The sequence below is a fragment of the Lepus europaeus genome, chromosome 17 (assembly GCF_033115175.1).
Source record: "Lepus europaeus isolate LE1 chromosome 17, mLepTim1.pri, whole genome shotgun sequence".
Taxonomy (NCBI): domain Eukaryota; kingdom Metazoa; phylum Chordata; class Mammalia; order Lagomorpha; family Leporidae; genus Lepus; species Lepus europaeus.
This window is the reverse complement of record NC_084843.1, coordinates 52,976,437-52,989,197: the sequence shown is the minus strand read 5'-3', so window position 1 is coordinate 52,989,197 and position 12,761 is coordinate 52,976,437. Positions and strand designations below refer to the sequence as shown.

The 12,761-nt window shown below is 50.7% G+C and overlaps 2 protein-coding genes across 3 annotated transcripts; one reads left to right on the top strand and one right to left on the bottom strand.

The window, feature by feature from the left end:
- Positions 1–421: 421 nt before the first annotated feature.
- On the top strand, positions 422–4,671 carry EGR2 (early growth response 2). 2 transcript variants are annotated; one of them, XM_062214239.1, is made up of 3 exons: positions 565–688; positions 789–897; positions 2,296–4,671. In XM_062214239.1, the coding sequence occupies exons 2-3, from the start codon at positions 879–881 to the stop codon at positions 3,552–3,554; spliced, it is 1,278 nt and encodes a 425-aa protein (XP_062070223.1). In that variant the 5' UTR covers positions 565–688; positions 789–878; the 3' UTR covers positions 3,555–4,671. The 2 variants fall into 2 exon arrangements, with proteins under 2 accessions (XP_062070221.1, XP_062070223.1); XM_062214237.1 differs by having other exon boundaries at positions 422–897.
- Positions 4,672–5,608: 937 nt separating this feature from the next.
- ADO (2-aminoethanethiol dioxygenase) lies at positions 5,609–11,226 on the bottom strand. The gene has a single exon (XM_062214412.1). The coding sequence runs from the start codon at positions 11,117–11,119 to the stop codon at positions 10,307–10,309; it is 813 nt and encodes a 270-aa protein (XP_062070396.1). The 5' UTR covers positions 11,120–11,226; the 3' UTR covers positions 5,609–10,306.
- Between the last annotated feature and the right edge of the window lie 1,535 nt (positions 11,227–12,761).

Genomic DNA, 12,761 nt, shown 5'->3' with positions numbered 1-12,761 from the left:
GGCCGCCGGCACCGGATCTTCGCCTTTTTTGGAAAGTCCGGGACAACCGGAATTCCTCCCCGCCCTGGGAGGCTGAGCCGCAGCCTCCACCTTCTCTCCTGTTGCGCAGGGGCCAAGGTGGGCTCCGCAGCGCGCCCCCTCCCCCACCCAGCCCGGCGCCCGGGGCTGGGGCTGCGACTCCGGCCGCGCGCCCTGGACCCCTGCGTGGGACCCCCGAGAGGGCTGCGAGCTGGGGAGTCGCGAGCCCAGCGGAGCCCGCGGAGCCGAGCCCGTATGCAAATTGACCATGTGACGGCAAAAGCCGCCTGGCCCAGCCCTGTTCCTCAGTCCATATATGGGCAGTGACGTCACGGGCATTGAAGCCCTGCCCTTAAATACTTAGAGCAACACTTTTCCGTCTAACTGAGAGAGCAGCAATTGATTAATAGCTCGGCGAGGGGACACACTGACTGTTATAATAACACTACATCAGCAACTCCTGGCTTTCCAGCGGCGGGAACACAGGAGTCCGTGGCGAATAGCCGTTTTTTTTTTTTTTTTAAAGCAGCAACTTGTTTGCTAGTTTGATTTCTGTTGGATTTTTTTTTTTTTTTGGGTGGGTGGCTATTTCCAAGTGTGGAGTGCAAAAGGAGATACCAGCCCAGGCTCAGTTCAACCTCCCTCCAAAACGGCTTCTCTGACACTCCAGGTAGCGAGGGCATTGGGTCTCCAGGTTGTGCGAGGAGCAAATGATGACCGCCAAGGCCATAGACAAAATCCCAGTAACTCTCAGTGGTTTTGTGCACCAGCTGTCTGACAGCATTTACCCGGTGGAGGACCTCGCCGCCACGTCGGTGACCATCTTCCCCAATGCCGAGCTGGGAGGCCCCTTTGACCAGATGAACGGAGTTGCCGGAGGTAAGCAGCGTGTGCTCTTGGCAAACTGGGACCCGCGCGGCTTGGAGGTGGTGGGTGGGGTTCGGTGGTTGTGCGGGACTCGGAGGGGAGGGTCGTGGCTTGAAGTGGACGGTGGGGACTGCACTGGCTTTGAAGAGTGGAAATGGGGTGCAGAAGGAGCCCGCGGGAGCCAGGGACCAGTGCGCTGGAGCTGGGCGCGCGGGCAGATGCGCCAGGTCGCCAGCAAACTCGCGTGTGTGCGCCTCGGCGCGCCAAACCCAGGGGCGGACACTGGGATGGGGTAGAAGAAGCGCCCGTACGGGCTTCCGGCTCTTCCGGCCGGCTGTATTTCGGCCTCTCCTCTCCCTGGGTAGGGACAAAGTGACGGTAAAGTTCGGGGCTCCAGGGGAGCGATGCGCGTCTGGAGAGCCGAGCGGCGGAGATGCGCCGCCAGAGGAGAGCGTGCGTGGCTCCCGCCCTGGGCAGAGGCGACCTGGGGAGAATCTCTGAGCGCGCTCCTCCTGCGGCTTAGAGGCGCGCCCCCACCTGTGAGCCGCCCGGGAAGTGGAGGGGGTTAGCGAGGCGGGGGAGGGGGGGGGCGGCCAGTAAAGGAGGCTGGAGGTGTTGGAGGAGGACGAGCAGCCACGGGAAGCAGCCCCCGGACTGCAGAGGGAGGCCCGCGGGGGCACCCGTGCCGCTGGTTTCCTTGGCGATGCCGCCGTGGGAAGTCGTCTCCCGCGGCCCCCGCGCCTTCCTCGAAGCAGGGCCACTGGCCTTGGGCCCGGGCGGGGACGCGCAGGTGTCGGGTAAAGCTGAGAAGGTTGGGAGGGAAGGCAAACCTACAAACTCCTTCCCTCCGCAGCTCCCGCATCCTCTCTGGCAGCCTTCCGCTGGAGCGCAGCGGGAGAGGAAGGGAGAGAAGGCACCAGGAATGGGGGTGGGGGACAGCCAGGAAATCACCGACCCCCTTCTTGGGCTCCACTCTGTGGCTGGCACTTGTGGGGGATATCTGTCCTGCCACCCCACCCCCACCTGCATACTAGTCATGAGTCCCCCCGGTAGAGGAGAGAGAGAGAAGTCCCAGGCAGATGGGGAGTTTTTAATATTGTTGTTGCTATTATTGGGTGTTGTTACTGAGGATTAGAGCCACAGATGGCTGTTTGGAGGGGCTCAGCGGAGCTCATCCCGCTTTCCTGGAGGTAGTTGGTGAGTCTTAGACTGTCCCTGGTCGCCATAGTGGGATTCTGGGCTAGCCTCTTACCATCGCTAGGTCTCCACATCCCCTACCTGTTGGGCTTTGCTCCCTCACTGCAGAGGTGAGGTCCTGAGCCTAGGGAAGGGACCAAGCGAGAGCGGGTGAGAAGGGAGTCTTGGCTGCACACTCATTCTCCACCTCCACTCTGCCTTTTCCCTTCCCAGATGGCATGATCAACATTGACATGACAGGAGAGAAGAGGTCTTTGGATCTCCCGTATCCCAGCAGCTTTGCTCCGGTCTCCGCGCCCAGAAACCAGACCTTTACTTACATGGGCAAGTTCTCCATTGACCCCCAATACCCTGGTGCCAGCTGCTACCCAGAAGGCATCATCAATATAGTGAGCGCAGGCATTCTGCAAGGGGTCACTTCCCCAGCTTCGACCACAGCTTCGTCCAGCGTCACCTCTGCCTCCCCCAACCCACTGGCCACAGGACCCCTGGGTGTGTGCACCATGTCGCAGACACAGCCTGACCTGGACCACCTCTACTCGCCGCCACCGCCGCCGCCGCCACCGTACTCTGGCTGTGCAGGAGACCTGTACCAGGACCCCTCTGCATTCCTGTCGGCAGCCACCACCTCCACCTCCTCCTCTCTGGCCTACCCACCGCCTCCTTCTTACCCGTCCCCCAAGCCGGCCACGGACCCCAGTCTCTTCCCTATGATCCCAGACTATCCTGGATTTTTCCCGCCTCAGTGCCAGAGGGACCTCCATGGCACCGCTGGCCCAGACCGGAAGCCCTTTCCCTGCCCCCTGGACTCCCTGAGAGTCCCCCCTCCACTCACTCCACTCTCTACCATTCGTAACTTTACCCTGGGGGGCCCCAGTGCCGGGGTCACAGGACCAGGGGCCGGTGGAGGCAACGAAGGACCCCGGCTGCCAGGCAGCGGCTCGGCAGCAGCCGCCGCTGCGGCCGCCTATAACCCTCACCACCTGCCGCTGCGGCCCATTCTGAGGCCTCGCAAGTACCCCAACAGACCTAGCAAGACCCCAGTGCACGAGAGGCCGTACCCGTGCCCGGCAGAAGGCTGCGACCGGCGATTCTCACGCTCCGACGAGCTCACGCGGCACATCCGCATCCACACGGGCCACAAGCCCTTCCAGTGCCGGATTTGCATGCGCAACTTCAGCCGCAGTGACCACCTCACCACTCACATCCGCACGCACACTGGCGAGAAGCCCTTCGCCTGTGACTACTGCGGCCGCAAGTTTGCCCGGAGTGACGAGAGGAAGCGCCACACCAAGATCCACCTGAGACAGAAGGAGCGGAAAAGCAGTGCGCCCTCGTCCTCGGTGCCGGCCCCTTCCGCGGCCCCCTGCGCCGGGGGCACGCAGGCCGGGGCTGCCCTGTGCGGCAGCAACAGCAGCACTATCGGCGGAGGGCCCCTGGCCCCTTGCTCCTCTAGGACCCGGACACCTTGAGATGAGACTCAGGCTGACACCTGCTACTTCAAACCCGAGCCCCTGACTCCACCCGAGCCCCATGACAAACACTACCCCGCTCACCTGCCCTTCCTCCCCTCCTTGGGCAGATGGCCTTGGTGGCGCCCAGCACCGTCCCTTCTCCACTTAGAAGCAGGTCCCTCCTGAGCAGTTGACCGTCAGCTGGAGGCGGTGGGGAGGCTGGGTGTGGGGGTGCCGGCCTAGAGGGCTGAGGTCCGGCTCTGCTGTAGGAGATTGCTTGACCAGGTTTTGCTTCTCAGCTTCCCCTGCTTTTGACCCATTACTGGTTTTTGACCCAGGCTGTCAGAGCTGATGTGAGACTTTCTCTACAATATGTTGGGAGATGCTGATCCCGTCAAGCGGGGATGGCAAAGACAAGCAAAGCTGATGTGCACTTTATGGCTCGGGACTGACTTGGGGGACGCTGTACAGTGAGTGAAGCATGGCCTTTATGCCACATTTCTGTGGTCCAAGAACAGAGTCAAAGCTTACCTAGTCGTCTCAACCCTGAAGCAATATGTATTATAAACTCAGAGAACAGAAGTGCAATGTGATGGGAGGGACATAGCAATATCTGCTCCTTTTTGAGTTGAGAAACGTACAGACTATTTTTTCAGTGTATATCCACTAGATTTTGTGTATTTTTGATGTGCACTGTTCTCCAAGTTCTGAACCTTTGGGAAAAAATTGTAAAGCATTTATGATCTCTTGAAATGAGTCAGAGGTTAACTTATTTAAAGGGGGATGTACATATATTCTCTTAAACTACGATGCATGCAATTGTGTTGGAAGTGTCCTTGGTGCCTTGTGTGATGTAGACAATGTTACAGTGTCTGCATGTAAATGGGTTGCCTTACTATGGAAAAAAAAAATCACTCCCTGGGTTTAGTATGGCTGTATATTTCTGCCTATTAATATTTGTAATTTTTTTTAGAAAGTATATTTTTGTATGCTTTGTTTTGTGACTTAAAAGTGTTACCTTTGTAGTCAAATTTCAGATAAGAATGTATATAATGTTACTGGAGCTGCTTTGTTTGGTTATTAGCTCTTAATAGTTGTGGAACAAAATAAATGATCTATTCTAACACAGAACCACTAACTGAAGTTCAGATAATGGATGGTTTATGACTATAATGTAAATAAATAGTTTTCAACAATATTTTTGCTGCAGAAATCATTGATGCAATAGGTGCTAGGTGGGAGTTAAAGTCACACCTGTGGAACTGCTTAAAAAAAATAACAAAGCATTAACCACAGGGGGTTAAGGTGCTTTGACTGAACCAGGATCTCCAAATTTTCTTTGCTGGCTTGTGGACACCAACCCTTTCACTCCAAAGCAATCTCCATTCATAATCAAACACTAGTGTTTCGGGGATTTCCCCCCTGTGCATTAGTGTTAAAGTGGGGAGGCGTTGTTTGACTCATTGTTCCGTCCTCTATAACAGCCTATAACTACTCTACGCTCCTGAGTGGGCTCCGGAAAATAAATACTTACAAACAAGTGCCCACTCGGAGACTACACATTTGTAACTGCTTTCAGATCCCTGACCAGGGCCTGCAACTCAGACGAGATGTGGCTTTGTGGAAAGTGTGGTGGCGTGGTCAAGCTGGAAATGACTTTCAGGTTCCAGGATTAGTCTCATGACCGCAGAAAAACTTTTTTTGCAAAGTGCTATCATCTCTTCAGATCAAAAATGCTCTCAGACACTGCTGATGACAGCATCGATGGGTTGCCAAAGGAATTACCCCAGGACTCATTTCTTTCCAACCTTCCCTTCCCAACTGGTTCCCCTTATTCGGAAGAATCCTTCATCTGGTTTGTTGAGTTTAGAAGTGACTCTCAAGCTCATTGGTTAAGATAGGACCACACCAGCCTTAAGAAAATATGAAAGAAAATCCAAGTTAGATAGGTAAATAGGGTCCTATGGTACCAGATCGGATAATCACTGGCAAAAGAATACACGGTGGGGTTCATTTACTGAAAGACTTCTGTAATGAGTTTAAAATATAAATTCCACCAAAAATACTCAATTTATCCAGCAAACAGATCATGTCTTTGTGAAGTCGTGTTTACAATCTGGGTCTAAATGTCATTTAAAGTCATCCAGGGCTCCTGGTTCCTTACACAGACATAGGCATGCTGGAGCACCCACAGTTGAGCTGCACCTGAAAATCCCTTTCTCTCTGTCCTTCGCTGCTGTGATGGCTCCCTCAGACCTGGCTAGTTGGTGACTGGTATTTCGGAAGAGCTGATGGTCACGGCTATTCCTGGAAGTCACCCTTGCCCCTACCAGCAGAATTGGAAACCCAACTTGTGGAGGAATTAGCCCTTTTCTTCTGTATCTCCTCTATCCCTGGTTCAAGGATGTTGAATACCTCTTTCTATGACTAACAGAGATTTCAAAACTTCACTGTCAGTTTTCTACTGACTGCTGTTTTTCCATTAGATTCATTTTCCCCAGCTTTGTCAGCATGTTCTCCTCCTTGCCTGTACAATTCTGGTAAGTACACAACAATGCCACATTTTAATCATTTTATGTTTTTAACAGAACACATCCCTCACACTAAGATCTCATTATAAAAATACAGTATACCCAAGTTTTAGAAGATACATGTACTCAGAGAATTTTTAGAGCATCTCAATCATGATAACCTAAACCACCGCTTTATAAATGTCATTTAAGACAGAAGACATTTTGATGACAGCCAAATTGGTTACGTAATCACTTTCACCTTAATGTGGGCTTGGTGAGGTAAGCAGTACACCATCAGAAACACCTCACCTCATTGTTTTCGCAGAGCCAACCACATGGCTTCTACTCCTGAATTTCAACAGTTTAGGCCAATATTGTTAATCAGATTTTGCTTTCTATTTAAAACATTCAGGACACCTCTTATAGGCCTCTCATTTCTTACTTTATTCAAGAAAAAGTCGTAGGAAGTTAAGTGTGCTCCTTTTGCTCCCTGATGTCTGCTTTTCAGGATGTTATTGATGTTTCATTGGTACTGTGGTTTTTATTAAAATATAACTTCTAGAGAATAATTCCTTAAGATTCATAATGCTTTGGGGATGGTTCAATTCATATTAAAACAGGTCAATTAAACCTAAGTAAGGTTTTCAAGAGTTCATAAACCAGGTTATTTCATTTCAATATCCTAAATGATAATGAGATTATGGCAAATTGTTTTGTATATATTACAAATAGCTTCACTGACAATTTAACAGCTCAATAAAAATTTTTTTTTGTGGGAATTAGTATCAACATTAAAATGCTGCCAGCCTAAACCACAATTAAGAAATACCATGGGAAAAGGAAAAACCAACAAGGAAAGAAAAGATTTAAATCCCAAGATTCTTTTCTTCTAGGAACAAAGCATTTTTGTTTTCTTGTATTAGCTTATTTCCTTTAAGTTAAATACAATTTTTTTCAGTTACAACAGAAGAGTATAATCAGACATTAAGTATTTTAGAAGTGTTTTCAGTCACACTGTTCCAAAGCTCACTCTCAAGAAAATAAACTACTAACTTTGTTTCCGTGACTATGTGGAACTTAGAAATCTTGCAGGTTTACTCTTTAGTATGGCATAATCTTACAGTATAGACTGTGAACATTTAACAGTAACCAAAATATAGAGATCATAACAGGTAGTACTTAACTTTTCCATTTTGCAATAATAAGATTTATCTCTAAACAACTTTAAGCATGCCTTTATTTTCCAATAGTGTTACACTGATTTTAACATTCCCGAATCTGAATACTCAGATTTATAAGGGCTTAACAAATGATTTCCTTCTTTGACAGCAGATACCTCATATCAATGGAAGCAATCAGTGGTCAGTTTCTGTATGTAAAATTTAGACCTGCACAGTTACAGGAGTAGCACTGCCCTCGGGTTGGAGTTGAACAGTAACTGGCAGAGCCCCATGTCAAATACACTGCTTCTTCGTTGGGCAGTAATGTTTAAGTACAGGAATCGGAATAATTTGGAATAGATAAGTACCTACTCCAATGGAAAAAACACATAGTACTGAAAAATCAGGCTACCATTTTCATTAATAAACAGCAGTTGGTGTAAACGCAATCCATTCAGATCAGATTTAGTAAAAATCAATCTCATACAAGTAGTAGGTAGCTATACAATTCTGCATTGATATACCTAGAAAATTTAAAAGCTTCAGAAGTATTTATACAATTTCTCATCATGAGAAGCAATTATTGCATTTATTATTCAACAGAAGAGTTAAGTGATTAATATCATTGTGCTCATTTAGTCTTTCCTAGGGGAGGTCTTTTATTCCACAGTACTTGCTAAAATAGAATCTATATTGCAAGACAATATGGAAATACAATAGCAGCACATGAAGTCAGTCATGACTAAGTTTATGCATAGAGGTGCAAGGTGTTCTGTGCATTTTGTCTTTGCAATGAGCATATTCTTGCCTTAGCGGCTCTCTAGAACAAGTTACATTCTGTTTTCACCATTAATTTACTCAGAATTTATGAATCAAACATTTCCCTGTTCTAATCGAACTAGATATATTGCTGTTTTGGCCTCAAGCAATTTCAGTTACTCTCTTGAAAAGCACCTTAGTTTTTTCTTCCAAATTGCTTGTAATTGAGAACTCCATAAACATTTTCAACATGAAGTCTTTCATAATTGTTCTCTTTATTCTTCCCTGCTGTCCTATCCCCAGGATGAGTGTTTACCGGCCACTTTCAAATATCTCAGGTTATATTATAATATATACATCACTACCAGCAATCTTTGCAAGTCAACCAACTTTTTCCTACAATGTAATTCAAAGGTGAGTATGCCATTGGTAACCACACACATTTCTTACTGTGTTATGAAAGAAATAAACACATCTTATTTTGTGAAATTTTCTAAGAAAACCATCATTTGCATATCAAACTGAGTGGCATAAAGAGCTGCTTCAAATTGCCTCCAAGGCATTTAAAACCACACAATCTTAGCAACCCTGGAGGAAATGCTTGGTAGTATGCCTGTGTTAGGTCTTACAGCATAGTGGTATGTTGTGTTTTACAACAACAAAAAAATCAAGAATTTGTTTCTTACTGTTTTAAAAACTGGGAACAAAATACTCCTTCCCTCTGGGTCTCTGTCACCCGGTGTGCACAAAGAGGCAAAGGCACAAACTGTATCCCTGCTGGGAGAGCAAACACTTCACCAGCAATAGCCAATCTCCTTTTATCATAGTGGCACTCCATTGCCACCTGGGCAAGTCAATCAAGAGGGCTTACACAACAGATGGGCAGACTTGAATGTGTTTATTTCTACAGTTTGTTTTTATTAAAAGTTTTGTGAAAAAAGGAATCCTATAAATAGTAAAAAGGGGGAAACAGTGCTCCATGGCCTGCAATACAGGGTGTCAGTATTATCTGTAAACCAAGTAAAGCTGCTCAGTCAATTAAAGGACAAAACACGAGTCACAGAGAGCACAGCACGACTGTTCATTTCCAGAGGTGGGAGTGGGAAGTGTTTAATCCCAAGTTCTGGTGCCCTAGAATGGCTGGTGGTATAGTTAGCTCTCAGTTCTTCAGCCTTGATTTTCTGTGCCTTCTCTCATGCTACCAAAAACCACATTAGCTGAAGCAAGCCATTGCTCTCCCCTGTTGAGGCAGAGGGTTGAGCTAACAATGCCAGCAGCACAGCTTGATCCCTCAGCTCCCCAGAACATCAGCATCCCCGAGAGCAATGTAAAACAGTCATAAACCTAGTAATTATTTTTTTACAGGAAGATATCGAAAGTAAATGGAATTCAACAGCTGGCTAGGGGTGTTTTACATTCAGTCAGTGGAAGCATAACAGATCCAGCCCCCCGAATCTTCAGGTTAGAAAACACAGAATTACCCTATCACTTCTTTAACTGAAACAAAAAAGTCACTTGAGGATACTATAGTCTTTGCATGAAAAGTGAATCTGCAACAAATCTGCTCAGCTCACAGATCTAGGGACTCCGGGGGAAGAGAGGTTCCAAGTGGCCGTCTGTCACCCAGGGATGCAAGTGCTGAATCTTTTAGTGGATGCTGCCTGAGTGAACTGGCTGTGGCTTGCAGGCAAGGGGAGCAAAGAAATCTTGTCCTCTGCATGCATAGTTATGTATTAAGGATGATCCCCAAACCCTGGAAAAAAAATATCCATTTCACGAGTAATTAATTGGGAAAGATAGCTCACTTTCAAAGCAGCTCCTGTCTTCAAACCGAGCTTTTAACCAATGACCTGAACTCAGAGCAATTCCAACCACTGGGTCATGCACAGTGAAGTCAGAACCCTAAGGAGTATGTCAGGAGTGAAAAACAAACCCTATTTACTGGGGCAGGTGGGGGGAGGGGAGAAAGGAGAAGACCATTTAGTGTGTCTCGTATAGATGGGGCACAGGAGGCGAACATTGCATTATGGCTTTAGGATGGAAGCGCTTCAGAGAGTCCCTCCCTCCTCCCCCAAGCCCAAGCCCTGGTGGCAGTGGCAGTCCCAGGAAACAACCTAGCCTCGCGCCCACGCCGCCCCCCCAGTAACCGTGCCCGGTGGCTGCTGTCCGGTCGCTAGTGCTTCCACGGAAGTGGCTTCAGCTCATTCCAGTAGATCCAACGCCCAGCCTGGGGGGTGGGGGTGGGGGACCGAGAGAGCCCTTGTGGTGGGTCGCGGCGGCCAGTCTGCAATCTGGGAAAAGGACATTTTGGGCCCACCGCTCCTGGGCGCCAGCGGCTTCAAGGGAAGACCTTGGGACCTGGATAGGGCTCTCCCTCGCACCAGAAGTCATCGGCCTGCGGGGTCTCCAGGAGCCACACCTCTCGGGGCAGGTCGCAGGCCGAGCCAGGGGCCTCCTTGGGCCTGACGGGCTCCAGCACCCGGTAATAGTGGCAGTCCCGGCCGTCGTCCGGGTCGTAGGGCGGAGCTAGGATGTCCAGGAAGGCGGCGGGCCCGTCCACAGCGTCGATCTGGTGCAGGTTGTCCCGGTGCGGCGTGAGCAGGCAGGGGCCGCTGGCCTCGGTGTACTCGGCCCGCGAGCGGAGCACGCCCGGCCGCACGGCATCCCGCTCCCGGGCCTGCAGCGGCGGCTCGAACTGCTGCTCGGGCGGCAGGGCCCGCGGCCGCTGCCCGCCGCTCGCCTCCAGCTTGTCCATGCAGCTGATGCGCACCTTGCCGTAGAGCACCTTGAGCATGCCGTGCATGCCCGGGTGGTCGTGCAGCGGGATGGACGTGCCGCTCTTGAGCAGGAACACGCCCAGGCTGAAGCCGTCCGTCTCGTAGATGTGCATGTAGGTGACGGGCGGCAGGCTGGGCGGCAGCGGCTGCAACGTGGCCTTGCGCGGGGCGATGTTCAGGTCCTCGGCGCGGACCTCGGTCAACAGGCTCTTCAGCTTGCTCAGGTTCTCCGGGAAGCCCGGCGGCATCGGCGCCTCGGGGCCCGACGCAGCGCCGCGCTCGGAAGCGCTGCGGCCGCCCCCGCTGCCCCGGAAGGTGAGGCACGCCTGGCGGGCGATCCGCTGGATCAGGGAGGCCATGTTGTCTCGGGGCATGCTCGGCTGTTCCTCCGCGTGCCGCGGTCGGCCTCCTCCTTTCCTCCGCCCCTTGCGGTCCCCGGCGGCCGCCACGGCTGCCGGCAGCCCTGAGCGAGGCGGGAGGCCCCGCAAGTACCGGCCCGCCGGGCGCGCGGCTCCGCCAGCGCCGCCGCCGCCGCTACTCTCAGCAGCCTCTCGCCCGCAACGGCCTGGCGCGCTCGCCTGGCGCCCGCTCCGAGCGCGCACGCGCACGGCCCACTCCCCGCACTCACGCTCCGGGAGCAGGTACCCGCCGCGCGGACGGTGCCAGGCTTTGCCTTACGCCCCGTGCTCCATTCATGCGGCCCGCACCTACGACAGTGGCCGGGCGCGCTTGGGGCTCCGCAGAGCCTACCGGGACTTGTAGTCCGGTCTTCCTCCTGAGTTTCGAGAGAGTTCGCGGAGTCGACTGGAAAAGGGGAGAGATATTCGGCCTGTGGGCACAAAACAACCTTTTCCACGGTCACAAAGTGTCTTCTTGTTTGGAAAAAGGTAAATTGAGGGCACGTGAAGTAGCCCCTTGACTACAACTCCCAGCATCCCCAGCAGGCCGCGGGAAACGCACTTCCGGCAGCTGTCCGGAGAAGTAGCGGAGGCGCTTGGCTATTGCAAGAAACAGGGCAAGAGGGTCGTTAACCTTCTGGCGCCGCCCGGGGCTCCTCAGCCCTCCAAGGTCGCCTGTCCTTGGCCTTGTCCCTGGGAAGGAAGCTGTGGCGTCAGCCTTAGCTCCTTGTAGCCGCCTGGGCAGCGGTGTCTGCCAGTGAGGTTGTAGGGCGGGGCTGTCGTAATTTTCTAAGTTTCATAGGAGGTGAGGGGGTCGAGTTGGTCCCTGGTGACCGCCGGTTACTCAGCACAGCTGGGCCCAGCTGTTGTTTGCATCAGCGCCTGGTGACGCTGCTTTTTTTGGTTACAGAGCACACTTTTTTTTTTTTTTTTTTTTTTTGCTGGGAGGACTTGTGAGGCCATTTGCTGCTGTCACAGATTTTTGTATTCCAATTGTTAGCAAACTTTCCTTTGCCTGAGAAGCACCTGCTTCAGGGAAGGGAGTTTGTTTTGTAAGTGCAGATTCTGGTTTTCGCTAGAGGTCGGTTGACTAGATGATTGTGAGGCGTCCTAGCAGAAACAATGGCGTGCGGCTGTTGAAGTTAGTTCACAACCCAGAGGTATTGTTCTCTGAGAAGTGTGCTGACTTTTGGCAGAAGTAGATGATGCCTGGAAAAACAGGACAGCAGATACCATAACTTTAAACTTAACCTGAGTTTGAAGTCTTTTTGGACTTTCAAAGCTAAACATGGGTTTCTTGCACATATTGTATTTGGAGCGGCTCAGTAAATCCAGTTGAGATAGGCATGCTTTTTTAGTGGGTTATGTAACCTAATGAGTACTCACAATATGCCAGGCACTGTGTTAAGTGCATTATGTAATGAATGTTGTACTATTTAATCCTCACAGCAGCTCTTAAGAGGCAGGCACTGTTACTATTATTGCCAGTTTTCAGATGAAGGAAGAAGTTACAGGAGGAGAGGGGCTAGTAAGTAATCAGGTGTAAGTACCAAAGCAGACATAGTTCCAGATTTACCAAGAATTGGTATAAAAAGCACCAAATGGGGAGTTATTTTTC

Excerpts from the sequence above, each read along its gene's own strand:
- EGR2 (XM_062214237.1), top strand. The coding sequence starts at position 729 with ATGATGACCGCCAAGGCCATAGACAAAATCCCAGTAACTCTCAGTGGT. Across the intron at positions 898-2,295 it reads GATGAACGGAGTTGCCGGAG|ATGGCATGATCAACATTGAC; the intron begins GTAAGCAGCGTG and ends TTCCCTTCCCAG.
- ADO (XM_062214412.1), bottom strand. The coding sequence starts at position 11,119 with ATGCCCCGAGACAACATGGCCTCCCTGATCCAGCGGATCGCCCGCCAG.